A 27,042-nucleotide genomic window follows, 5' to 3' on the forward strand; every position below is an offset into this window, starting at 1 on the left:
CGGCAGCATTTTTGCATTTGCATGTGAAAATCTCCATTCGTGCAAACCTGACCAGCTGAGCTGCTTAATGCCCATCCTGCTGCTCTCTGTTTAAGTGCTGGAACTGCAAGATTCCCCGTAAGATTTTGGAGTGCTCTCTAGAAAGCAGATTGTATAAAATTTGAATTGATTCTGGGACAACAAATTGGGACATCAGGTATTGGGGTAACAAATATTTAGCGCCAGTAGTGCTAGGTTAAGTAAGTATGTAAAATGACTGGAAAACTTGACTCACTCCATTTCAAAAACCATTAAAAGAGAGTAAATAGAGCATTCATTCAAAATTCACTTTATTTTCCTAAGTTGACTTAGGCATCCAAGCTATGTTAGAGGTAGACTTGTCGCTTCCGCTGGCTTCCAGGAGCAGGCAGCTACCCAACAGCTGCTCTGTGTTTGACCTGTTCCCCACTGCGGGCCGGGGCAAAGACTGTTTATTTTAAGAAAAAGGCTCCTAAAAGTAAGAAGAGAAATATAAATTGTGAATGGTTTGTCATTGGTGCACCCAGTGGATACCAACTCAACGGAAGAAAAACGTGAACTCTGCTTTTTCTTTTTTTTTTTTTAGTATTGTTTATACATGGCTTTGGAAGAAACAAACTTAAATATTACCGTACTGTACAGCCTCTGCCCCTCCCCAGCACATTTTAAGAGTCTGTATCAGTTTGCTCATAAATAATCCTAAAAATGTAGATGGTTTAATTAGAAATTATTAAATGTTCCAGGCCGAAGAAAACAGAGCAAGGTAAAACCGCTGTTTGCCACACGGCCATTTCAAAGCTGGCATAGGAGACATCAGAAAAAAAGAGCAAATATTTAACATTTACTTTAAAAGCTATACAGGCATTCTTATTTATTTTGCCATGTGGTTACTATTAAGCGTGTTGGCCGATATCCATACTTGCAAAAAGAAAAAAAAAAAAAAAAAAAGGAAACAAAAGCAACCCAAGGCCCTTGGGCACGCGCAGCTTTGCAAGCTTCCCAGCCCAAACGTTTAGGCTTCGCCAGGCAAGATGAACTATCTGGGGAGCTGAAGCACGCGCTCGGCTTCGGAGGCGACCGAGACTTTTACTGCGCCCTTCAGCTCCTGCCTTCGCGGTAGCTCTGCTGATGGGAGCCGTGAGGACGCTTTCCCACCGCCCACCCCCCCTTTTTTTTCCCGTGGTAAAGTCTTGGGCTGAGTCTATCAGGAAAGCACCTTCTCCCCCACCTCCTTCCTCTTCTTCCTCCCCGTCTAATATTAGCGCCAAAGTACCAAAGTCTTAATAATATATTCTGTAAACATCGTAGGCAAACCATCTATTAGCTGCGTGTGCTATTATTTTTTTCTGTCTTGTAAGGGAATTATTTAATAAGATTGGTTGTGGGCGAGCTACAATTCACGCAACCTGAAGATTGTCCTAGTAAAAATTCTTGTGTTGCAAAGTCACAGGAGATTTTTTTCTTTTCCTAAAACATCATTAAAAAAAAAAAAAAAAGGAGAGAGAGAGAGAGGCTCCTTACAACTTAAATCGGCTCAGATCTGCCGCGGCGAGCGAAATACAAGGTAAGGGCAATGCTCCAACCCGCGCGCTGGCGTTGGCCACCACGGCTCGCGTAACGCCAGCAAACCTCGCCGTGCCCTTGAACCTGCTCTTCTTCATGGAGAGCTTCCAACGCGTGTTCTTACGGGAAGCACTTGATACAGGGCGAGCTGGCTTAGACGGTACTGAAATGCTCCACGCGTAGCAGTTTTGACAGAGTTCTCCAATTAAGCCACAGGTTGGCCAGACTCCGGTCAAAACACTCTTTCGAGTATTTTTGTGTGTGGTATTTTTGAAGAGATACTCAGAGCTTCTCAAAGTTCAGTAATTTAACACGAGAAAGATCATAAATAGTTACTCTTTACAGACAAAAAAAAATTGCCATGGATTATGGCTGGTATCTCTCAGAGTTCAGGATTATCTGCCCGAAGATACTGGGTCATGGACACTACAGTTATCCTGGGGTTCAGTTTTGCTTTGCACTCTAAAAGGAGGGGGGAGAAAAAAAAGTACTAAGGAACAAACCACATAAATATAACATGATACAGAACACAGGAACATGCTTTCAGCAACAAGAATAAATATTAGCACGTCTACAGCACCTACTTCACAGCTTCGTGAGATGAGAATAAATAAACTATTTCCAAACTTGAAATACAGAGAATGAATCTTATAAATAAACTCTGATTTTTAAATTAAGGCAGCTTCAGCAGGAATTTCAAGGTATTTGTCAAAAATGGACTAAAAAAGTAAAAGATTCTTCTTGCTTTACATCTAGTTCTTTGATTTACCGACCAGTTCTCCTAATCCTCATGATTGAAAATGGCAAAGATATGTGCATTAAATGCATTTAATATCAGTTCCACGCTTTGCAAAAGCCAGTGTTTGGTCAATATGTATAACGAGAGAATCCTAAAAAGCAGTCCATCTTCCAAGCATGCCTGTGGGAGAGAAGTACCCCTTCCTGAACCAGGGTTTTTACAGTAGCGTTAAATCGACGCCCAAGAAGCAGACTGGAAATTCAGAATTACAGGAACCTGTTGCTTTCTTTCATAAGCGACCGATGAAAAGAAATGTCTGAGGGAAGGGCTAAGGAAGCCAAAAGCAAGCACTGTACCAGAACTGAGACCTCAAGAAAGGTGGCTGTAGTAGCTAGATCATACCCTTAAACCAAAACTGGATCCTAAAACTTCCTAGTTAAATTCTATAGAAACTGCAGTGGGGTTTTTTGGCTCATCTGAAGGCAAGCGATGTGAGAGACTTCTCCCCGCTCTCCTCCAGACTGATAAAATGGTGAAGCCAAGTAATTGCACAGCAAATGGTACTTCAAGTATTTCGAAACACGGTACGCGTGTCTTGCCAGCGTGATTCTGCATACGGCGTGCGATCTGGGCACCCAGTGAAGTAAAAACCTGCGACGGCCAGCAGTCATCACGTGTGTTGAAGGCACGGTTTTGTTCTGCGTACAGCTGTCTTCCTTCCACGCGGATGTAAAAAAACCCCTTGTGGTAAAGAACAGTAGAGCAGGAGTAGACAGAATGGTCACCTCGTGTGAACGTAATTCTGCTCTGATACGGATTGGCATTGTAATTGCAAAACCCGTACATACAACACAAACCGCTTGCTTTTTCATAGCACTGCCCGTATCCCTGTGCCTGTCCGGCCCTTCTGCAACGCGCACGCACGAGTGTTTCTGACCCACTAGGAGAAAAATCCCGGCTGGTTCCGCTCCAGCTCTAGAAAACCCAACCGCGCTGCAGGCCACGGCTGCAAGGGAAGAGGGATCGGGACTGCGCCCAAAACGGCCTCGCCATCCCCACGGCACGGGGCTCGGCCGCCTCAGGTAAGCTACTGATTGGCTTTACCTAGAAAGGGGGATAAAAATATCCTCCCTCCGGCCCGGGTCGGCTCGCGTGCCGGGATTAACGTGCCTCTGCGGCAGGCGCCCACGGCACAGACCTCCTCCGCTGGGCAAATGCAGCCGAGCCGGGAAGGGAGGGCGAGCCGGTCCCAGCGACAGCTTCAGGGCCAGCACTTCACACAGCTGTGCAGGGGCCAACGGCAGGTACGTTACCTATGTATTTATATACACATGTGTGCGCACACACACATAGATTAATATGCATGTAAACATATATATATATATATATATACACACATATATAAATGTACATATGCCAACCAGTACAGTGCAAATTATTCTGGAATTAGCTCATCCAGGAACTAGCGGATAACGCCAAACTGAGCTGTACCCTGCGCATTTTGTCTCCTTCTCCCTGCGGCTGAGGCAACGTTCGGGTGAATCTGTGGCTCGCAGAGCACAGCTGCCCAGTGGTTTCAAGAATTGCACTTGGAGGAATTCAAGTCTGCTTAGTTCAAATGCATCTACCCTGCTGATCCAGATGACCACATGTGCATCGGTATAACTCAAAAAAACTGAGCACAATGTAACAGTAATTAGCAAGTACAAGTGGAGAACAGTGGCGTCTTTGCAGCTGGGAACCAGGAAAAAAAGACTATCAAAAAAAAAAAAAAAAGGTACAATTTTTCAGCCAGAACGCAGCATGGATTCGGGTAAGGCTATTGAATGGCCAGTTTAAAGCCGTATGTTCGCAGAGGAGCCAGCCCTCGGCAGGGAGCAGTGTGCAGCGAGCCACATCTGCTGGTCTGCTCCGACCCATCTGCTCTAACGCGCCCTGCTGACGCGCAGGCGGGAAGCTGCTTAGTCGCTTTGTGCTCTTCCATATGGAAAACTGAGATACGCCTATGGCCTCCTTGGCGGGACTGCTTTTGTGGGTCCTTGTAGTAGCTAGGGTTTGCCCAGGTCCTACAAGATGCAAAGTGCCACCAAGTCCTGTCCTGCAACCTAGAAATCCCACCTGCCACCAGGAAGCAAATGTTCCCTCACTTCCTGAGGGAATTTGCTGATATTTAGTATTATTAGTTCTGCCGGGTGGGAAATCCTAGAGGACGAGTGCAATTTTAAGGCAAGACATCTGTAGAGCTAAATGCATCTGAACCGCAGATTGTGTCTAATGCACGAGCCCTTTATCTACTGGATTTAACTGAATTGCAGTCGATTCCAGGACAAGCGACTTGGCAAGACGCGATAGTGTGAGTTACGATTTTTAACAGCCTTTTTACTTTTCAGAAGTATTTTACAGCAGGGAAACGGAGATTCGTGCCTCTTTTCTGGAGGGGTCGTGCCACCCGCTGAGGGCAGGCGGGCTCCGCTGCAGAGCCGCGCCGATACTCCGGTACCAACCTCCAGGAACCAGAAACCTGTATTTTTTTTTTTTAATGAGGCAGGCTGGAGTCTCTGCTTGTGCCCAGCATGACCCACTAATGTGAGGGAGATGCTCGTCACCTCAGAGCCCCCCCGGCATTGCACTGAAGCCGTTCTCCACCCCAGAGTATCTATTTCATAACGATAATATAACAAAAGCTGGTTGCAAAACCCTAAGAACACTACAAATATTTCCAGTGTTTCTACTAAAAACAAAAGTGTTCTGCTGCAGGGTTTATAATCCAAACACCGCCGTGCTGGATTTATCATACGAGAACTTAACAGCAAAATGGGGTTGTTTTGGAAGTTTTTTGTTTTGTTTTGTTTTGTTTTGTTTTTACTTTGTGCGGCTTCTGGAAAAAAATGGAGCTGTAAAGTCACATAAGTGAGAATCACTATGTAATCAGTAACAAGAGTAAGGCAATTTTGTGTTTTTTAAAAAAAGGGACTTGAAGCTGAAAATGTCCACTTAATTGCCAGTAGATGGCAAAAATATCCCGTATTTGTCACCATTACCTAAAATGCTTAGTACAAAAGGCTTAGTGTGCCATTCTCTTCCTTGCTTCTCATAGAAACTTGCAGAAAATAATATAAATTAAAGTGCAACTGTAAAAAAAAACGGTTCTGAGCAAAAAACCTCTGTGGGTCTTAGGATGCTATCAAAAAGACAGGTTATGTTTTTAAAGGTTGAACGACTGCATACCTGGGACCAACAGCCTTGCTAAAGCTCTCCTTAAACAAAACAGGCAAACGAGCAAAACCAGAAGGGAAAAAAAAACCCACCCAGGATTTTTTTTGGCAAAGCTCTCAGAAAGTGTTTGTTCCTTGATCAGACTATTATGTGCCTTTGCAATTGAGTAAATGGAATTAAATACCTTAGCAAAGCCAAGCATACGTCAGTGCTACCCACGGTGTTAAGCCTAAGCAATAAGCAGAAATAGGTCTGTTAGACAAAAAAAATAAAAATAAAATAAAAAGTCACACATGCATTAGACTTCACCCCCAAGTACAAGAATTTAAGCTTAAAAATCCCCGTAGTCTGTTTTAAAAAATAAAATCCTATCCTTCAGATAGCCAGTAGTAAAAGGAACAGTGAAACTCTGGAGAGATCCCTGCCTTAGCAGTAGCGCGGCGGAGGTCCCGGTCCGTAAAGCATCCGAGGTGCATGGAGGGCCCGCCGGCCCGCGGCGATTTTCCCGGAGAAAAAAGAAAAATCCTCCCCACGGAAAAGCTCGGGCGAAACCGTTCCTGCCGCCGTCGGGGCAGGGAGCCGCGGCCCGGCCCGCCTCGGGGACGGGGACCGCCCGCGGCGGGGTCACGCGAGCCTGGCGGCGAGACAGCGGCTGGCCTGAGGTAAATCATAATAACCAAAAATAACATTGTAATAAATAAAAAAAAAAAGAAAAAAAAAAAAAAAAAAACAAGAGAGGCAAACGGCCTTCGCCCGAGCAAGCGGCGAGCGGCGGCTCGGTGCTCTTCCAGGGCAGGCGGGGGCTCTGCCCGCGGCGCGAGGGACTACACGTTTCACCCCGCGGTGAGTGAATCGAGGTCGCTCCTCATTTTGTCGACGCTGTCTTAGAGAGGACTGCGCCCTCTGAGCCGGCCCGGGGTCTTCGCAAGGAGGGTTCGGTTCTGCGCTGCAGAGCGCATAGCGCGGACGAGGAGGAGGAGGAGGAGGAGCGAAGCGGGGGGGGGCGGCGGCGCGGGAGGCCCGCGGCGCGGCGCGGCTCAGCGCGCCAGGGCCATGATGAGGCTGGCGCACATCTCGAAGAAGTCCATGGTGTGGCTGCCCAGGCGCGGCGGGAGCGCGGCGGGCAGGCTGCCCACGAAGGAGCCGCTCAGCGAGCCCGTCAGCGACGGGCACTCGGCGGCGGCGCCGCCGTCGATGCTCAGCCGCGGCCGGTGCAAGCCGGCGGCCGAGCACGAGCGCTGCGGCGTGGACGAGCCCGACCGCTGCTCCATCACGTCATCTGGAAGGAGATGCAGCAGGTGAGAGGCACGTGTAGGGGCGGACGTGCAAGCTGGGGGGGGGGGAACCTCCCGTTTTATGTGGTTTATACGGCTCACAACTCAAGTTACGGTATTTCCCACTTACCGTCGATGCTTTTAAAGTCCAAAAGGTAGCTGCGGTTATCAACCTGGTAGAGCTGTAAGCTCATTTTCACGTAGTTCCCCGTCACCGGGTTCTTCCGACGCACTCTAAGATGGTAGGAGTTCACGACCTGGAACAGGTAACTGGCTTTCAGGAATAAGATTCAAGGCAGCGAGAAGAATATTTCTTTCTTATTTTCTAGCTACAGCAAGACACGTTTTGAGAAAAACAAAAAAAAAAACGAGTTTCCAGAAAGAACAATTCCTTTAAAGTTAAGTAAATGGCTTCATACCCTATTTCCTGCTAAAAGGTGTATTTGAAACGCTTCTTAGGGCTCTGATTCCCCAGCCCTCTGGGCAGATGAAGCAGTCTGGCTCTGCCCAGGTGCCAAAATCAATGTGTTCCCTCCCGCACCAGCAAGAACGGCCAAACATCCGTGCAGGGAGCAGCACGCGAGAACTTGCCCGTGACTGCAGGGCAGGTCAGACAGCTGGGGAAAGCACCCTCTCCCACCAGCACAGCTGAATTCAGCATTTATGGCTCAGTCCTGCTATATATTTTCTCCTGCCACTTCCCACCCTGCAATCTGCTGAATCTAGATTGCAGGAAGATCTTTTCTAGACGCTGTGTCTACGAAAGGAATGCATGGATGGGAAAGCTATTTTGATTAAGAATCACGTCTGAAGTTATGCTTGGGGTGGGGAAGACTACCGTGAGACCTCCTAATATAAAGTAAGCCCCACCGCCTACGCAAGGGCACTGGGCTTACTCCACACCATCCATGAAGCTGCACAGGGGATACTCAGCTTTACGCATGTAACAGTATTATCAGAGTAAGGAGGAGATACCAGGCTTTCAAGAAGACAGCAAATAGCTCGGTAAAGAGAGATATTACTTCTCTCAAGGCAAAAGATGCATTTTCAAACTGATTTGTAGGAAATCACTGTTAATTATACAGAGAAGTAGTAATTATTTCTGCTCTAGGGTAGATTCCCAACAACGCTGCTCTTGTCCTCCAAGGCGAAGGCCTGCGCATAGAGGCCTGTGCCAGCGCGGGGACGAGCTCTCCAGTTCCGTCGTTTCCCCAACTAGTGAACGGTTCAAACTTTGCCTAACTTTTAGAGCAACGTTAAAACTGGTAGCTTCTGCAACTTTCATGCCTGGCCTGGGCTTCCTGGGGCCGGGATCCAGCTGCGAAACCACCCACCTAACTCCGTGGCAGAGATTTGCTTATCTGAATTTTAAAAAGATTAGGGACAAACGTCACGTAGCTCTGAAGAAATATCTAAACCAAGTATTACCAATGAAAATGTCATCTGGGTTTACACCAAGTTTCAAGAAGCTGAGCCCTAAAACAGGGAAGCAGCGTAAGTCTGAAAGCATGCGTCATCATGGACATTCCTCCACCACTACTGAGAAAAATGCCACACCAAATGATACAAGCAGCTCCACTGCGCTTAACACAGCTTCTGCATTTAAAATACCGCAGCCTCCTTTTCTATGCATAATTTAAGGAGGAACAAGGAGAAACGTATCACGCTGTTTCAGGACCCATGATTGCTATGACCCAAGCAGAAACGACGAGAGCGTTATTTTTCTCAGGAGCACCCAAGATGATCTAGCAAGGAATTAGCCACTAAAATTAGAAATGTGACCAGCTCCTCTTATCCCTGCAGCTGAACAAGTAAGAATTATCTTTCCAGCCACAGGCTTAGAGTACTCAAAAAAGAAAATGTGTATTTCATGTCAGAAATAAATGCCACATTTATTAAACCACAGCTAGCATTTGAATGTGGTGTGTTTGTACAAATAAGTGGTAGCAAGAACAATCACTGCGTGTGGATACTTGTTTAGAAATAGGTGACACTGTGCAACAACCTCATTGACCAACTCTGATCGGATCGTTAGAAAACGATCCGTGAAAATGGCCACAAAGCAGGAGTGTCTCCTACCTTCCACTCAAAATCCAGCTGTTTCATCGCGCGGTACACTTCGGCCATAATGTCATAGGGTTTGCTTTGGCTGCGGATTCCCAGGTGCCACTTGGCCTTTTTAACAGTCAAGGGTTTTGGCTTGGTAGTATTGAGGGCATCCAAAGGACACCGTGCTTTGGGGCTGTCTGCTATCAGAGGTGGCATGCGCTCGGGGTGTGGCTTCACGCCAGGCGGGATGTGCATGGTGCTGTCGTCCATGAAGGAGCCGGTGGGAGGGCTGGAGGCCAGGTAGAACTCGCTGGCTTGGTTCATGATCCTCCGGTTGTCGATGATCAGGTGGTAGGCGACCGCTAGCTGGTCCTGCGGGTCGCCACTGTACAGGCTGTTCATCACCTCCGACTCGGTGCACTCAAACTTCTCGCAGACTTCCCGAACGGCGTCGTCGTCGATGACGGTGGCATCGTAGGAAGGATCCTCTGGGAACAGGTAACTGGGCAGCTCTTCTTTAAACCACTCATGTTCCCTGGGGAGAAACACACAGGATGGTGACTACAGGGGGAGTAACAGTGAACTCTGGGCTTACTGTGCAATTCAGGTTAGAGCAACCGCTAACAACAATCCCTGGTTTTCTCCCTAGGAAGATCTGGGCAGCTTTGTCTCCACGGCTGAAGTGCTTCACCATGAAAGCAGTAGTATGTTTCTGGTCCAGCAACCAGGAGGCAAATTCCAAGCCCCCTTCTGCCAGCGTGCAGGGATCGGGAAGCCAAAATCAGGGCTACGTTCCTGAAGGAGCAGCGTTTATCTATGCTGCAATGAAGGTGGCCAAAATGAGCCTTCTGGCATGGGGATGGGCGATGAAGAATTGGGCTGCTGTATACGCCTCACCGTTACTAGCTCTGGTCTACACTGCAGTGTCCTTGGATGGGGAAGGCAGGACACCTTCACAACAGCACATTGCAACTGTGATGGCCCCTTCTGAGTGCGGTTGTCTCTTCGCCTGGCTCTGAATTAAGACCTCAGTACTTGCCAGATGCTCATGCTTTTTGATCACTATGGATCTGACACAGAGCCTCAAAGCAATCCAGGTGCCTAATTCCTACCGGTTTTTAATACAGTCAATGACAATTAAGCAGCTAAATCGCACAGAGGGCCTAGTCTATCTGCTCCCCTATCAGCTGCAGCCTCACGTGCTGCTTTTCTACCATGCCCTTAGATCCTCTAGTCCTGAGGGCTCAGGAAATAAAGAAGGTATTCCTAATCTAGATTTCACCTGAAGGGGTACCATAAAGTTGTCATTTGCAAATGCATTATGAAGCCATGGACTCCGGAAAGTCTCCCTAACGTTTCTGTATGCGATGGATGTAATGACTACTATAACTTTCATAAAACATTCACAGGTATTGTATTCATTGACTAGACTAGAAAACCATTCTGCATTTAAAGGTGAACCATTTGCTCACCTTAAGAAACGTTTTAAATTATATATGATATTTTAGGATTAAGTCAGTGACTCCTATGTTCCTCTTTCATCTTTTTTATTGGACAGACAGTAAGGAAAATGATCACCCTTTTGTTCTGAACTGGAACTCGGAGGGAGGTGGTCTAGAAATAAGGTAATGAAAAATGTCTGGTGAGTCTTAAGTTCTTAGGGTTATTGCACGATAGAGCTGGTTTGGCTAAGTGCCAAGGGTACTTTCTGAGGCTATTTTATAATGCAATAAACCATCATTTTATACATATATATATATACACACATGTTCTCTCTCAGATGTTCTCTTCCACATCCAGGTCTGCTTGCGAAGCAGTCACCACCCCAGGCTGTTCCTCATCACTCCCTGCCAGTAGCCAGCACCCCACCTCTCCGCCTGAACAGCAGTTTGCAGGAGTGCTCCTTAAATCACTTGGGACAAAAATCAGTCACATGAGCTGACTGCTGCTGCCCAACTGCCAGCAGACAACACCCAGGGTGGGCAGCATCCTCAGCCCCCAGGAGGCTGGGGTCCGGAAGAGGACACTGGCCACCCCAAGTGCAGCCTGCCCATCCCAGGCAGCATTACCTGATATCCTTGATGGTTGCTCGTTTGAGTGGGTCGACTTGCAGCATGTGCATGAGGAGAGTGGCGACCGAGCGATTGAGGTATTCGGGGATGTAAAACACACCGCCTCGGATCTTCTTGAAGAGAGTGGGGACGTGGTCGTCGTCAAAGGGGAGCGTGCCGCAAAGGAGGGCGTAGAGGATGACACCGCAGCTCCAGATGTCCACCTCTGGGCCGGCATACAACCTGCGCCAAGCCAAGGCAATGGAAAAGCCGTCATCCCTCAGTTTTCCTCCTGCTCCCCATGTTCTCAGTTGGCGTGAAAAGTCTCGCAGAGCAGATGCTCCCCCATCACAGCAGTACCTCCTCCAGCGCCCCCATGCTGCGCCTTCATCATTAACCTCCTCATGTGAATACCCCCAAGCCCGCTTAAGTCACAGAAAATGCTTAAGGATCAGGGTGAATAACTCCCATAGCTGGTGCTGGCTGACCATGCTCCCTCGGTCAGCCGTGGCGGGAGGACTGGTTAGGTGCCCAGCTCTCTCGGCCCCCTGTTTTCACGAGCTCTGCCAGGCTGCTTGTTCCTCTGCCTCAAGGGCAGAGGGACTCGGCCAATTCTTTCTGCTCATTCACCGAGGCAGGTTAAATGGCAGGCAGATACTGTATCACCGAGTGGCTATTTTTGGTTGATGTTTGCGTGCTGGTATGCAAGCGTTCCTGCTTCGCGCAAGCCGCCAACGTCCTGCCTGGCATCTCCAAGTCTGGCCACCCCACGTATACAGGTTTTATTCCTGCTTGCTTGCTTGACTTATTTGTTTGTATCTTTTTGCTACAACTGATGTTTTTTTGGAGAAGATATTGAGAAGGCAGTGTCTGCCCTCGGGCTCTAAGACCATATCAAAATGCAGAGGCTGAAATGGAAATACAGAAGTTTCTTCATGAAACCTGATTATCCTGCACTTGCTGCTCCCGAAAAGCACCACTGCAAACGCACTTGATGTACACAAAGTGCAGAAAGCAGTAGTGCGGGCTGTTGTTCCCCAGCCCTCTCCAAACGCTACCAAACCACCTAAATCCAGCTTTACTGGTGAGCATTGAGAAATTCTCTGCTGAGGCCAGTGAGAGCAGCAAAGAAAGGGCATTTGAAAACAGGGACAGTGATTTCGAGGTCCCTCCAGTCCTGCCTCGGTGCCTGATCTCACCGCATAGGAAGCCACGTTGTTTTGCTGCTGTCCATGTCGCTCAAACAGTTGATTTGACTTCTAGGCCCAAATGAGATGCATTTTTATTGCTCTGAAACCTGAGCTTTTACGCTCTGCTACTTTTATGCTCTAGCCAGCCAGGGCAGCACAAACCTTGCACCAGCTCACCCACTCTGGTCTTCCACACAAACGCGCAGGCAGCAGGTCCACCCTGCCGCAGAATTAGCAGATCATTCCTGACAACCTCCCTTCACCCCACGGCCGGTGGCTGGTGCGGTTACAGCTCGGCGAGAGGGCAGCGTGGCTGCTTTTTGGAGCCACGGTAGAGCTTTGGGCTTTGTCCCCCTGCTCGCGATCAGGGTTTGCTTGCTCTTATCCAGGGAGCTGCATCCACAACAAGGTTTCTGGATGGTCTAATTCCGAGATACTTTGCCAACGCTTTCACTGGTGTAAAGGAGGCATCAAGTAATCCCAATCACAACTAACACGCTTTAAACAAAACGTTGTCTTTACAAGTTACTGTTACAGTCAAAATATGCTGGATAATGAAAACTAACAGTGATGCAAAGGATGATTCAAAACCATAGGGTAGACAATTAGGAGACAGGCAGTTCAAAAGGCCATGCGGATGACCGTAAATTAGAAAAAACATGTTTCGAATCTTTGCTATTATACAGAGTTAGGTAAATAAGCACATTTCTACATAACTTAGTTTCTCCACCATAAAATATGGAGTTAATACTTCCACATCCACGTGGCAAAGGTGAACACAGTGCATGAGGTCGCATTCAAAATGCAATGTGCTGTACAGATGCTGTCTGCTGGTAGTCTGTAGCTGGGAGATGCAACCACACTGCAGTTTTCTCAGTTCAGTTCATCACTTCAAAACAAAGGTATGATGCTTGAACTGATTCTCAGGGGAAAAAAATAGCTTTAAAGAGCCAGAACACAATGATTTTCAAACAGGTAAGTTTAACAGCATAGGAAAGTGATTAAAGATTTTACTGATAGTTCTACTAGTAAATGATTTTCCTGTTAACACTATGTTTTATGTTATAGGTGGGCAGGAGAGAAGGGGTGGCCCTGGAAAAGCCTTTCCATCTGAAACCTCAGTAGTTCTGCCAAAAAATATTTTTCACCTCTTTAACTGACTATATAAACAGTAAACACCTGGAATTAATTATTCCTCCATAATAAATATCTTTAGAAAGACTGTATTTTGCTATTATAACTATTATTGAGAAATGAAACAACCAAGAAAGCCTCAAGATTTTGCCAGTAGATTCACTCAGACAGAGAATATAGACTGGAAGGATTCAGCTCCTTTTACTAGATGGGCAAAGCTGTTTCGAGTCACAAGAACAAATGAAAAGACCACAGGCTCACATATGCTTTGATGAAGAATGGCACGTCCTACCTTCCAGAGATGACTTCGGGGGCTGCGTAATTTGGAGAACCACAGCTGGTTCGTAGAAATTCGCCGTCTGACATCATGTTGGACAAGCCTAGAAAGAAACCGCTTACACATTGATGTCTGACATGAAGGTCCTGCCAGAGAGGACCCCGTGCCGCGCAGAACGGTATGGCAAGTGGAGTGGGGAAACGGGGTAGGGAACTGCTGAATTATTTTTTCACGTTGGAATGAGGAATATTCATTCCAGGCTCACTGTGCTCCTCCGAGTTGCAAAACACAGAGTATTCTCTCTTTAGCCCAGCAGGCAAAAAAAGATGCAGTGCAGAGTACATACTTTGCATGGGAATTGTGTGGCACTCTGAAACGTGTAAAACTTCAAAAAGATTTACCATGCTGGAAAGAACTTGCTGGAACGGCGCTGAATCCAGCTTTTTCAGTTGGATTTCAACAGGTAATGTTGCTTAAAGGCTCCTGTTAGTGTTCACTCGTAAAATGAAGTGAGGCCAAGAGCACACAGTCATACTTAAGAAGAACATGCGTGAAAATAAATGTATGCTTCCAGGTCACCCCAGAATTAATTGCAGAGTCTGTATTAAACATAAATTACCTAAATCTTTGTATTAAATGATTATACTAAAACATAGTGAAGATTTGCAAATTACCTTGCTCTTCCATTACAAATGCAAGCACAGGAGAAGCCTACAATACGTAATCCTTGAAATTTTGCTAAAGGGCCACTGTTCACAACTGTGGGCTTTTCAGGTGAAGAAACTGCTAGCGGTTATGAAAACAGCGGCGGGGTTTTGCAAGGCGTGCTAGGCAGCGCCGCGGCCGGCAGCGGCTCGTAGCCGGCCGCGTTTCTGGCGCGCTCGTGGGGTCACATACCGAAATCGGCTATCTTTGCGTTCATGTGCGCATCCAGCAGCACGTTCTCCGGTTTCAGGTCTCTGTGGACAACCATGTGCCTGTGGCAGTAATCCACCGCGGAGAGGATCTGCTGGAAGAGGCGCCTCGCCTCTGCCTCTTCGACCTGCGAACGCAAGGGGAAACGGTCCTCAAGGCTTCTCCGGCTGCGCCGCTGGCAGCGAGAGGTTTGACTTAGCAAGGAGCCAAAACGCTCTGCGGCGCGCAGATGAAATTACAGTACACTCCTGCCCACGTCGTAACCCGCAGCAGCAAATAAAGCCGGTTTCCCCCTTGCATTTTATAACGTGCTGGTGTTTTCAAGTGATACAGCTCCTAACTAGGGGGTACCAAGATGAAATGAGAAAGCTAAACTGAGACGGGCTACCAAGAAGAACTTAGAGGTGAGGCTTACTCGGCAATGGCCGTCTTTCCCAAGGCAATGGGCTGGAGCTCGGCTCTGCAGCCTAGGCTCGGGGGGGCTGGACAAAACACAACCCAGCGCGCTGCAGGGAGCAACTCCTCCCGGGCCAACGGAGCCCAGGAAGCTCAAGGTGGGACACAGCAGTGACACTATGCTCGCGGAAATCAGGTCCCATGAAGCGCGAGGCCGACCGCTTTCACTGATGAATTTCTAAAAGTGCCCTTCGTGAGAAATTTAACTTCTGAAAGTTCAGAAAGGATCAAAATTAGTCACTGCAAAGATCCAAATGCGTTGAAAATCAGAACTGCACTTAGGAAAGCAAATGAGCGTGGAGGTCGTTCTCTCTACCAATGCACCAGCATAAACCAGCATGGAGCACGTGTATTGATTTTGTTGCAATACGGAGAGGAAATGCACGACAGGCTGATCCTTCAACCGATGCCACGCATCCGTTCTAGCCCGTTTTTATCCCCTTACTCATGAGGATGCCCACAGGGCAGATGCTGGAGGTTTTCTTTTTAAGCGTAATATTCCTTTGGGAATACCGGCATTTGAAAATAGGTGTTCAGATAAGCCACGTCCTTAGACAGTCTTCAAATAACCTGAGGAGGCAGCCGGGGGGAAACGCATCGCAGAGCGCTGCAAAAACCCGCACGCCACTTTCCCACGGGCCGAGCACGAGACACCCCAGACGGGACAGCTGTGAAGCAAGCTCTATTTTTGGCCTTAACCTTCAGCATGTTCCCTCTAGCAGTCATTTTACTTCTAAACCTGCTCCTCTCCCAGGTGGGGGTCCAGGCGGACGCGGTACTGCCACTTACCCGCCCGTGCTTACAGATGTAATCAAATAATTCACCGCCGGACACGTATTCCATCACCATGAAGAAGTCAGTGGGAGTGCTGATGACTTGGTACCTTTAAAAACACAAACGTATTTAGAAACAATTATTCAGTAAGGCCAGGGAAGGGCTTTTAAACTGATTATTAGTTTCACTTCAGCCCTGAAAGTAAGGATTTGTTCAGATCTTGCGTTTATAATTGCTTTCCATTTCTGAAAAGCCATCTTTCATTTCACGGGGTGAATAAGTATAATCTTTCACTTGTCTACTGAAAGGATCTCTTTTATGGACTTACTTTTTTTCCTTTGAGCTTTCACATAATCCTCTGAAATCTCTGCCAGAAAAATCTATCGCATTTAGGGCTGTCCTGACTTTCAAATTTCCATTTTGGGTAAGATGTGCAACAACGCCTTTAGCAATGAAGGCTTCACAAAAAGGGGGGTAGAAATATTTATTTTCCCTCGTAGTGAGAACAGAAAAAAGAGCTCTAGACACATCAGGGAGCTACTTTGGTAAAGGTCGAGAAATCCTTTACAGCAACAAAGACGAGCACCTCACAAGACCCAACTATTTTTCAAATATTAAATTCCTCTAAATTCTAGAATGATAAATGGGACTGTGAGAAAGAGTATCACTCTTGTCTCACAATTTTTTTCTCTGTATACATATGTACACATTTACATATACATACACATGCACACACGAGGGACAGATGCCACAAGACACTGAAATAGGAGGCGTATGTTCTACAGTCTCTGCTTACCTCTTTTCTTTAACATACTATTTCATGACTGTGCTATTTAGTGTAGTCATACTGGCACTCTTAAACTGGGTTTAACATCTAGGCTTTGATAGTTTGTTTGACAAATGTGTGAACAGGACTTAGCTCGGGGGATGCTGGGTGCCCAGCTGAGAGCTCTCGCTGGCGTATTCACGAAATAATGCCAATCTGTTCTCAAATAAATCCACGGAGCTGCAAAGTTACTCTAAAGTCAACAGTTGCTCTATAGTTAGTTATTTAACTGTAGGGAGAATTTGTTTTCCCTTGCCTCTAAGGTCCAGGTATTTGCTATATCTCATGCCAGTTTTAAGGCTGACCTAAATGTCAACTTATCCTTCTAGTTACCATTCAACAGCTTTCTTTTATAGAAATGCCAAAGATATTATCGAGTGCCTCATTAATGCGGACTGGCTGCACAAACTGGGGATTGAGAAGGAATCCCAGCGGCTGGAGTGCAGGTGCTGATTTACAGCCAAAATTCAGGTTCATCAGAGTGGCAATTTTGAAAACGTATGTCTGAATAATAAACAAAATTGTTCCTTTAAGCTCTGGATAATCAGGCCATTAAAACAGAAATCCTGTTGACTTAAGGCCAGGGCTTCGCTCTAGGGGCCAAACCGTGCCGTAATTCCTCAGGCAAAATTCCTGGTGTGGCTCATGATATCCCAAACTCCCCAGGAAATAAAAGGTCTCCCAGCATTTCTGGAAGAGCTGATCGTGTTCCCATGAAAGCTAGTGGAAGGTCTCTAGGAAAGCAACATTTGACTCTAACGGGCAAAAACGTGACCGTGGACCTAACGTATTTTACTGCGGTAAGTCATCTGCATCGAGTCACCCGTGTCTCCAAAGCCCTGGGAGGATGGAGGAGCAGCACGAGCGCATGGAAGAAAGCGTACTTACAGTTTGATGATATGGGGGTGCCGGAAGAGTTTTAGGTTTTGAATTTCTCGTTTGATTTTCCCAACCACATCCAGGCTGCGTATTTTCTGTCTGTTCAGGATTTTTACGGCTACTTTGTGCCCCGTCAGCAGGTGTTCTCCGACTGGCAAAAGAGAGCATTGCAAAGTTACTAGTGCACCACGTCAGCATCCCGAGACAGAGGGCTTCTACGCAAAAACGAAACTATTGAAGGGAAAAAAATGAAGCGCATCGGGGTATTCTGGATACAATCCGGATACTAAGACTTTGATGCTAAGCATTCATTTTCCTCACCTTACCTATATCTACTGGCTTCACATTTCTTCAGCCCTATTATAGGCAGAAAAGTTGGACTCAAATGTGTTGGAAAGTGCTAGATTCAGAACAAGCAAAAGGAAATGCTTTTTCCTACAATACAAAACTAAAGCCGTGGAATTCAGCACCACAATGTATAAACGAGTTCACAACCACCTTGGACACACTGGTACGAGGCAAATCCTGCAGGACCTATCAAACATGACAATTCAGATAAAGACTAATGAAATGTTTTAAAGGTGTTTTTTTTTTTTTTTTTTTTTTTTTTGTCTCTTCAGTATATTATTTTCCCGGTGGAGTCTTGGAAGACAGAAGAGAGGGGACTTATCTGCGAAAAATACTCAAGTAAATACGACAGAGTGAGTTACTAGGGAAGGTCATACCCAAAGCTAATTTGCAAGGATTTATAGAAGTAAAGGTTACGTCAGTCAGAAACAGATATATTCAAATGGCAGGGGAGAATCACCGCAGTAACGCCTAAGTTGAGTAAATCCCTAATAAGCCAGTTTTAAATCTAGACCATCGTTCTTAAAAAAAAAAAAAAAAAAAAAGAAAGAAAGAAAGAAAAAAAAAGCAGGGATTTTCCCTGCCCAAAATAGGACTGCAAGATTTGCATTACTAAAATGATTTTCTATTTATATTTTCTCAAGCATGTTTCTTGGCTTGATAACAAGGCTCAGGAACACCATACTGCACTGCAAGAGCTCTTACGAATTCTAGTTTTCGAAAGGATACAAATTTAACACACGGTTTTAAAACACGGTAAAAACCGGGATGCTGATGCTCATCTCCTGTGCACATCGGGACGAACAGTCCCCACAAATGATTTACGCCGGGAGCAATTCCACTGCCGCCGGTGGAATTGCATTGACTTAACAGTGGTGTAAAGTGAATTCCGATTTTGATCCACGTGCTATCGATTAACAAGGCCACGGCCAAGAAAATGTTGTGTGTGTAGGAAGGCAAAATTTAAATCGGAGTCAACATCAGAAACTGCTGGAAACCTGAGAATCGGACGTTCGGACGTGAAACGCTTCTCTGACCACGAGTTACACTAGGAAAATTACCGACAGCGAAGTAGGGGCTCTGGGGCTCTCTCGTAATTAGAGCCCAAGCAGTAAGAGCCCCGAGCAGAAGGGGTTGATGCTTCAGAGCACTGTTAGTACCTTACTAGGAGTCTGCAGTTTTGGAGGCTTTAAGGCGATGGCGGTTCGGAGCAGCCGGCGACCGAGGGACGGCAGTGCGGCGGCCGCGCGGGGCGAGCGAGGTCGCTATTATTAGCCGAGAGATAAGAACTGCCCGAGATTCCTTCCTCTGTAAGAGCATCCTAAAAATAAAGCGCTTTACCGCCCTTGAAAATTAAAAGCGCCGCTTGAAGCGTCCGTTCGCCTCCCCACCAGCGCGTGCGCTTGGGAAAACTTGGGAAAACTTTAGGAATACACTTGAAGGGGGAAAAACGAAAATAAATAAATAAATAAATAAAAGGCTGTGGCTGGAATGAGTAATTATGGCTTTTAATACCATCGCCGAACCGTTCACCTTCTTCCCATCCCTGCCAAACAACGCGTAGCTCCGTGAAGGTTTTCCACTTCAAACACATGAATAATTAAAAATAAACAGCCTGTTTTGTAATCCGCCTTTCGCTTTCAGCAAGCATTAGCTACAGAGATGTTATTGTTTCAGTCCCTACGGGCTCGTTAAGCCCGCTCGAATGTCTGGAGAGCGCGACTACGACCTGCTAGGTGGCAGGAGCCTCTGGGCTTCCTCTCGCCGCAGCTCGCGGCGCCGCAGGAGGGACAATTCCCGACCCCGCTGAGCGAGCGAGCAGCTCCCGGGGCAGAGGTCCCGGAGCGGGGCTTGTTTCGCGCCCCCGGTTAACAGCCGGAGGGGAGCAGGCTGGGCTGAAAATTAGGAAAGGGAAAAGCCTCGTCTTTTTGGGCTGAGCGTCCCGGGGAGCTGTGCTGCCGCCTGGGTGCACGAAAGCTCCAGCGCCAGACGTTACCAAGGGAAGAAGGGAAGTTCTTAGCTTCTGAAGGAAGGCCCTTCTAATTTAATTATTTTATAACCGAACAAAAATTAGGAGGAATAATCTTTATATTTTACAGTAAGCTGAGATAATCGATGAAGTCCCTCGGCATCCTGGCTTTTTAGGGCAGGTACCAATAAACACGACCCCTCGGCGCGCGTTTGACACAGCACAGGCAAAGCAAGCTTTGACTTAGGGCCCTTATCACAGCCCAAAGTTAGGCATGAAATCAAGGGGAAGCATATATTTAGCAAAGCTGAAGTAATTCTGTCCCAGTGCCATTTGCTTATACCTTATATCATCCTTCCCTCCCCTTTCCTTCATCTGTTCAGTCTCTGGTCGGTTTTAGCCCTCTTGTGCAATGGTTGTCCTTCAGCAGCAGTTATACAGCGCCTTGGCAAGGGGGACAGGACCCTGCCCCGAGCCCCTAGGTAACGCCACAGAAATGCAGGTCCTCGAGGGACCACAGGACCAGTCACCTTGGAGACTGGCAAGCATGGGTACAGCAGCCACCAAGAAGTCCCCCCCGGGACTTCATGCGTGATACCACGTGAAACAATATTTGTGCTACTCAGCTGTATTTTGACTGTAACTCTCCAAGTTGACTGCCACCAACTCTTGTCATGTGACCTCTGTGGTCACGGGGGACCAGTGGGGTGGGATGTACCTAGGGTACACGCAGGAGCAATTTGTCTCATCTGTTCTTAATGCCTGCTAATGAGTGAGATACCGCTCTCCTTCCATGCTTCACTAAATGCAAAATCACGGAGAACTTCCTTGGAGCCACCTGAATTTTATTTTCTGCAAATTACTCTCCAAAATCCTGCTCTCATCTATCTGACCCTTCACTCTTCTCCTTGCCTAGCACATGCCAGCACAGCACTTGCGTGGTCTCTCACTGCAATGGCTTTTTCTGTAGCAGCTCCGGTTTCTGATGGCTTCAGGCGACTGCTCATCTACAGCCACAAATTCAAGCTGTGGTTAGTACTGCATCATCACAAAATCCTTCCCTTACCACCCTTCCAATGCTATTTTCTTGTTTCTTAATGACTGTAATCTAATTTATGATTTCTTAACTTTGGAGAGTGAGGCAGGAAACATTGCTTCTCACAAACTCTACTGCAAGCCAGACTTTGATTTTTATTTATTTTTTTTAACTTTGGAGGGAGATGCCATCCATTAATTTTTTTTTATTGCTGCTGTTTTTCTTTTTCAGTTAGGCAGAATCTCTTTTTCAGATTTTCTGTCAAAAAATGATGAATTCAGGTTATGCTGATGCTCTTTTGATTAAGATGCTGCAATTCTGCATGAAACAACAGATCTGGTTTCTTCACCTAAGTTTCTCAAGTCCAAATTTCATCTGTCAAATGCAGACTGACTTTGTAGGCAACACGTTGACCAAAAAAATGTATACGTGTATAGTGTATCACTTAGCTATAATTGATTTTGAGTGAGAAAATGTCTTTCAAATGTCTCTTTGGAAATCGTCTGTTTTACAAAAATCAGGCTGTACACACCGCGTGCGAGTGGTGTTCACGCCAGCTACTTGGAAAAGGTAGCTCAGAGAAAAGGCTACTGTCAGCAGGCTTAATTTGTTCTGTGGGAAAAAAATTGCTTTTGGAGCGCTGAGTGATTCACGTGGTCCTTACCGTTACAAGTACTTATTCTGATAATTCTTTGGGCAATGGATTTCTGCAGTTAGGTTAAACAGAGCAATGTATTTTTAGGGGCCTGGTTCATGGTCGTGAGAGGTGGCATCTCTGCCCTGCTGGCACTCGGTTTGTTTGAGCGCTCCGGTCCCCGCGCGGGCACACATCGCCCGTCCGGCCAGCCACGGCGCACCGCAGGGCAGGGCGCGCAGCGGAGGGGCGGCTGCCGGGGCACCTACCACCCTAAATCACAGCTCGCAGCTCTTCCTTTGGCTTAAATGCACGTTTTGTAGAGTTTCTTTGATATATATATATTTTTTTTCAGTTGGTTCAAAGATAACAGTTGCATGTAATAGTAGAATTAACGGGAAAAAAGGAACACGAATCTTTGCGAACGGCCCGGGCAGGTTAAAGCAAAGCAGGTGCGTCAGGCGGAAAGGGGAGCTGGGTCTCCGCGCCGCTCCGCGCCGGGTCCCCGCGCCGGGTCCCCGCGCCCGCCCCAGCCGCGCCCCGCGCCGCGGCCGCCCGGGCCCGGCGGCGCCGCTGCCCTCCCGCGCGCGGCGGCTCCGCGGCGGCGGCCGAAGGCGCTTCCCCCCCTCCCCAAAGCAGCAGAGCGGCCCCCGCGGGACGGGGACCTGCGCGCGGCGCGGCTGCCGGGGGCCGCGCGGATGCCCGCGCGGATGCCCGCGCAGCGCAGCGCAGGCCGCGCCGGGCCCGGGCGCGCAGCGGGGCCGCGCGCAGCGCGCCGTGGGGAGGCGGCGGCGGCGGCGCCCGCGGTGCGGGTGGGAGTGGGGGGCCGCGCCGCGCCCCCCTCCCTTCCCCCCCATAGCGAGCGGAGCGGCCCCGGCGCAGCCCCGCGGGCGCGGAGCGCTGCCCGCCGCGCCGCGCCGCGCCGCCCGCCGCGGCCCCGGTACTCAGCTCTTGACTTTGCCGAAGGTGCCGACGCCCAGGGTGTCGCCCAGCACGTAGTGGCCGATCTTCACCCGCCCGTCGTGCTTCTGCTTCTCGGCCATGTTCGCCCCCCGCGGCCGGACCACAATGCACAGGGCCGCCCGGGCGCGGCGGCGGCGGCGGCGGCGGGGCGGGCGCAGCGGGGCGGCGGGGGGGCCCGGCCCGGCCCGGCCCGGCGCGGCCCGGCGCGGCGGTGATGCTCTCCGCGGGGTGATCCCTCCCTACGGCACCCGCGGCTTGGGGGGCGCCTGCCTGCGGGGGGGGGTGACGTCTCTCTGAAGGTGACATCCTCCTGGGAGTGACGTCTGGGGTGTGTGTGTGTGTGGGGGGGTCCCCTGCACCTCGGGGTGCACCTGCTTCGATGCTCTCCTTGGAGTGACCCCTCTCTCCCCCGAGGATGACACTCTCCTTGGAGTGATGTCCCTCTCAAGGGTGATTCCCCTTTTTTAGGCACGCCTGCTTTGGGGTGATCCCTCCTTGGAGTGACGGCCACCTGAGTGTGGTGCTCTCCTTGGGGTACACCCGCCTTGGAGTGACACCCACCTTGGAGTGAAACACCCCCTGAGGGTGACACCCTTCTCGGGGTGCACTTGCCCAAGGGTAGGGATGGGGCCTGAGGATCAGAGAGTGTGTCTTCCCACCCCCCCACCCCCCGGAGGGGTGTTATGGGGTGGGAGCATGGTGTGGCACCTACTCTGCGAGGCCTGGCTGTGGTCCTGGTAGGAGACAAAGCGGGAGGATGGATGGGGCTGGTCACAGCACAGTAACAGGAACGGTGGCAGGACAAGGGACACCAGCCACGTGGTGGCAGGACTGGGCAGACTGGCAAAATGCAGCAGTGGAGCAGTCAGATAACAGTGGGGTGCCAAGCCCAGAGCAGGGTGACACCAGGTCCCGGGACCCTGCCGCGCTGAGGCAGGGCGACAGGCTCGGGATGTCTCCGTGCTGCCCTTTGCCCATCTGCGAGGAGCAGAGCTCGAGCATGTGTGAGCGTGTTCACATAAGTGTAGCTGGGAACAGCTGTGTGTGGGATTGTGGTAGCATTACATGCTGTGGGTGGCTGCTGGGTGTTGCCTTGGGGTGTGATGGTAGATGAGTGGTACTCACAGCCACAGGAGCTTTCTTGTTGGTCAACAGCTATACTAATATAAAGGAGCAAAGCAGGTTCAAGGGAAAGGAAAGATCAATGCATAGATAGGTGGGGCAGCCAGCTGAAACCATCTCCACCCACTCACAGTGCTTCCCTCTTCTCAGCCCACCTGCAGGGACACCAAAACTGGCCTTTGGGTCACCACTGTCGCTGGTTCCCTCTTTGCTTTTCTTCTGCTCCACCAGCCCGTTCCCTTTGTTCCAGCTGTTTCTTATGTAATTGTATCTTTGCATTCTTTGCCACCTTGAAATCATCCCCTGATCATCCCTAAGTCCTTCCTGGAGCCCTTCTTCTCCTCATCTTGGCCGGGAAACCCCTTCTGGTTTTCTCTTCCCCTCATCCCCCTCTTTCCAGGGGCTCTGTTTGGAGCAGCTCTCGCCGACCCTGGTGCCAAGTTGTCCCTCGATAACTGCCCTGTGTTTGCTCACTCAGGCTCCCAGGGAAGGACACCGGCTTGGGGACTCCAAGCCTGCGCCACGCTGGGGACCCAAAGGCAGTAAGTGAGGGTGCCCGGGAAACTCATTCCAACCTCGCGTCCGGACGTGAGCTGCAAGCTGCCCGGGGCAGGCGTGACAAACGTCCCCGTGAGCTAACAGCTCAGCTAACAGCAGCGTTATCCGTTCCTCATCGTCCAGCCCTGGGACAGCCTGCAGTCAGACAGAGCAACGTTTCTCCTTCAAGCAATCATCTGCTTGATGTTTTCAGCTGGAAGTCCAGAAAGTTTATTAAGCAAATCAGGATGTTCTCCATCATTTTCTAAAGAGGGTGTGAACTTTGTCTGGGCCACACAGATGGATAGTGTTGAAAACATGCATGCTCATCCTAACTAAGCAGCAGGTTTGAACGCTAGTCCTTTAAACCTATCTGAAGAGTACTCTTGTCATGTTTTAACCGTGCTAATTCCGATTTATCCAGTATTAAACTTCCCCATTCGGTCACAAGGAATAGCAGAAGGCAGGCACAAAGGCAGTCCACGCTGCGGAACGGTAAAGAGATATTTGGGAAGTTAGACCAGGAAGCTGTATAAACAAAAGATACCTGATAAAATAGCGACTAGGCTACACAGCTATACCATCGTACAGAATCAAACGACAATTTAATTCGGCAGATCCGTTAATACAAATAACAATGGTAGAGTGGAAATAAGAAGGCTGCTATGATACAAAACCATATGTCCTGCAATGAAACCACATCTGTTTAATCAGAATGATAGATGTACTACAAAGCATAGGGGAAACAGTGCTTGCAGATAACATTAATATTTCCTTCTCTAAAGTTTACTCTCTCCTGCAGAGCCTATGAAAGGGCTGTCTTCCTCAGGCGCCTAGGTAAGCAAGTGCAAGTCTGCACCTTGCAAAAGCCTCCAGCCTCTACCGCAGGCGTCTGTGGGGCTTGTTTGCTTCCAGTCCTGGCAAGCCCTGGCTTTGCCCAAGCGGAGCACCACCACTAATAGATGGGGTCGCAGATGGTGTTTCTTGACCTCGTGGCGTGGTGGAACGGAGCTGCTGTACGTGCAGGTGCTACGCTGCCTCCTGCTCGCTTCCTGAAAGCTGGTACCTAAATCGCCCCGCGGGCTGGTGCGTGGGGAGCGTGCCCGCAGCCCGCACCCTCTGCACCAAGTCCGGCAGCCCGACGCTGTGTACGGTTAACGCGGCTCCGTCCTCACACTTGCAGAGTTGTTTGCACGCGTAACGTGCTCGTGTATACCTTAATCCTTCCTTAGCATTTCTTAGGCTGCTTGAAAACGTGCTCTGTTAGTACAGCCTGACAACCAGGCTGATACGAACTCGCACAATCAATTTTTTAATTTGCTGGGTGTATTTCATGGGTGTAAGGCTGCATTTGTGTGTGCATCTGTATGCATACATACGTAGCTCTATCGTGTCCCCGGTGGGGAAGGGAGGTGTGTTGCTAGCAGCACGGCAACAGGCGCGAGATGAAGGGTCTCCAGCGAAACGTGTGAGGTGGGAGGAGTGTTGCTAGGAGATGCAGACTCCGGTGTCTGGCAAAGTGACATTTTTATTTTTGGTAGAGATCAAACGAAATGGCATTTGCCTGTGAAGCAGGATAGAAATCTCTTACCTTTGCTTACATTCATCTCGGTGAATGATCTGTCCGTGCCTGGTAGTGTTGCAGCTTGTTTAAAACAGAAATCGAATGCAAGCTGGGTGCTGTTAATTAAATGCTAATGTAACTGTGCCTCCTAGGAGCATCCCCGTTAAAGACCGTGTTTCATCTGTAATCTCTCCACAATCTCTTGGCCTTTTACAGGGCTTGCTCTCTGCTCCTGTTTCTTGATGCTGAGCATAGGTGCAATCACTCATCTCACTGGAGCTGAGCTTCTGGGCAAGTCCCAGCACAGCAGGAGAGGGAAACTCCACAGCCTTGGGGGGCGATTAGACCGCATCTTAGGATGCGGGGTGCTCACGGGCGCTCTCTCCCTTCCGCGGATGGAAACCGTGGGCGTCCCAGCAGCTCTGGCAGAGGCTCGCGCCGTTCTGGCACGTGCTTGGGTTTCGCTGATCCTGTTCTTGGCCATGGGCAAGCGGCTTTCTGGGTGACGCAGCGTTAAGGAGCAGGATGCCGAGGGCTTGGGACTGCCCGCAGAGGGAGCTGGGGCTGGTTGCGGCGGTGCTGGCTCCCATCCCTGGGTGAACCCGGCAGAAGGGCTCCTACCCGAGTGCCTGGAGCAGCTGCACTGCTTTTCAAAGCGTTTCAGTTTGCTTCCTTGAACATCTGAGCTCATTTAGCACCGGGCTAGGATCCTGGCATTTCTGGGTTGGACTCTCTTTCCCAGGTCAGCATAGGAGCAGTTGTAACCAAAAAAGACCAGAAACATCGTGCATCTGTTTGTAAAAAAGGCTTAGGTCCTGGGGCAAGCAGTCCAACCTTTCTAAGTGCCCTAAATCAGTGGATTTTTGGTAGGAATTGATTTCCCAGTCTGTTTGGAGAAGATAGATAGTTCATGAGATAATGCAGCAGTGGGTGCACTGTGGCATGCAAAATGTTTTCTGAATGCTTTAGAAGCTGCGTGCATCAGAGGCTTATGCACATTAGATTTGTAACCAAGGAATTTCCACTTATATTTTGTAACTGATGCTATTTATCAAACCCCATGAACTGGCCAAGAGCAGATGTTGAACTGCTGTGCTATAGCTTTGGAAATTAACTTTTCCGGGGGTTAGTTATTCAAAAACAATCTTGTGATTAGCTAGTCGTGGTGTTATATAGCAACACGCAATGTGGAAGCATTATTTCAAAAATGTAGTGCATATGGGTCCAGAATCTATTATGTTCTCTTTTCAGCATTAAGTGAAAATTTGGACTGTATGGCAATATATGATGCTCTGGTGGGAATGTGTACACCCTGAGTCGGGGTGGAGAAGGAGAAATAATGAGTGTTATATTTCTTATATTGAAAATAAAACACTCGAAGCATATGCAATGTGATAAACATTCAGTTAATGAGGAGATTGCTTGGAAAGAGACTGCTTGCATATGCAAGCACTATATCCATACACACTCTGTAAGTAATTAGAGAAAGACAAATTTTCCGACTGATT

At 48.6% G+C, this 27,042-nt stretch overlaps 1 protein-coding gene across 3 annotated transcripts; it reads right to left on the bottom strand.

The window, feature by feature from the left end:
• Positions 1-312: 312 nt before the first annotated feature.
• Positions 313-22,420, bottom strand: PRKAA2 (protein kinase AMP-activated catalytic subunit alpha 2). Of its 3 annotated transcripts, none has more exons than XM_062581225.1 (9): positions 22,298-22,420; positions 17,371-17,512; positions 15,672-15,765; positions 14,409-14,553; positions 13,527-13,614; positions 10,929-11,153; positions 8,890-9,394; positions 6,941-7,067; positions 313-490 (listed from the first exon to the last, which is right to left on the bottom strand). In XM_062581225.1, exons 1-9 carry the CDS (start codon positions 22,389-22,391, stop codon positions 471-473), a joined length of 1,440 nt encoding a protein of 479 aa, XP_062437209.1. In that variant the 5' UTR covers positions 22,392-22,420; the 3' UTR covers positions 313-470. The 3 variants fall into 3 exon arrangements, with proteins under 3 accessions (XP_062437209.1, XP_062437208.1, XP_062437210.1); XM_062581224.1 differs by lacking the exon at positions 313-490 and adding an exon at positions 5,962-6,815; XM_062581226.1 differs by lacking the exons at positions 313-490; positions 22,298-22,420 and adding exons at positions 5,962-6,815; positions 18,870-21,860.
• Positions 22,421-27,042: the final 4,622 nt, after the last annotated feature.

This window comes from Rhea pennata, chromosome 8, assembly GCF_028389875.1.
Source record: "Rhea pennata isolate bPtePen1 chromosome 8, bPtePen1.pri, whole genome shotgun sequence".
Classification (NCBI taxonomy): domain Eukaryota; kingdom Metazoa; phylum Chordata; class Aves; order Rheiformes; family Rheidae; genus Rhea; species Rhea pennata.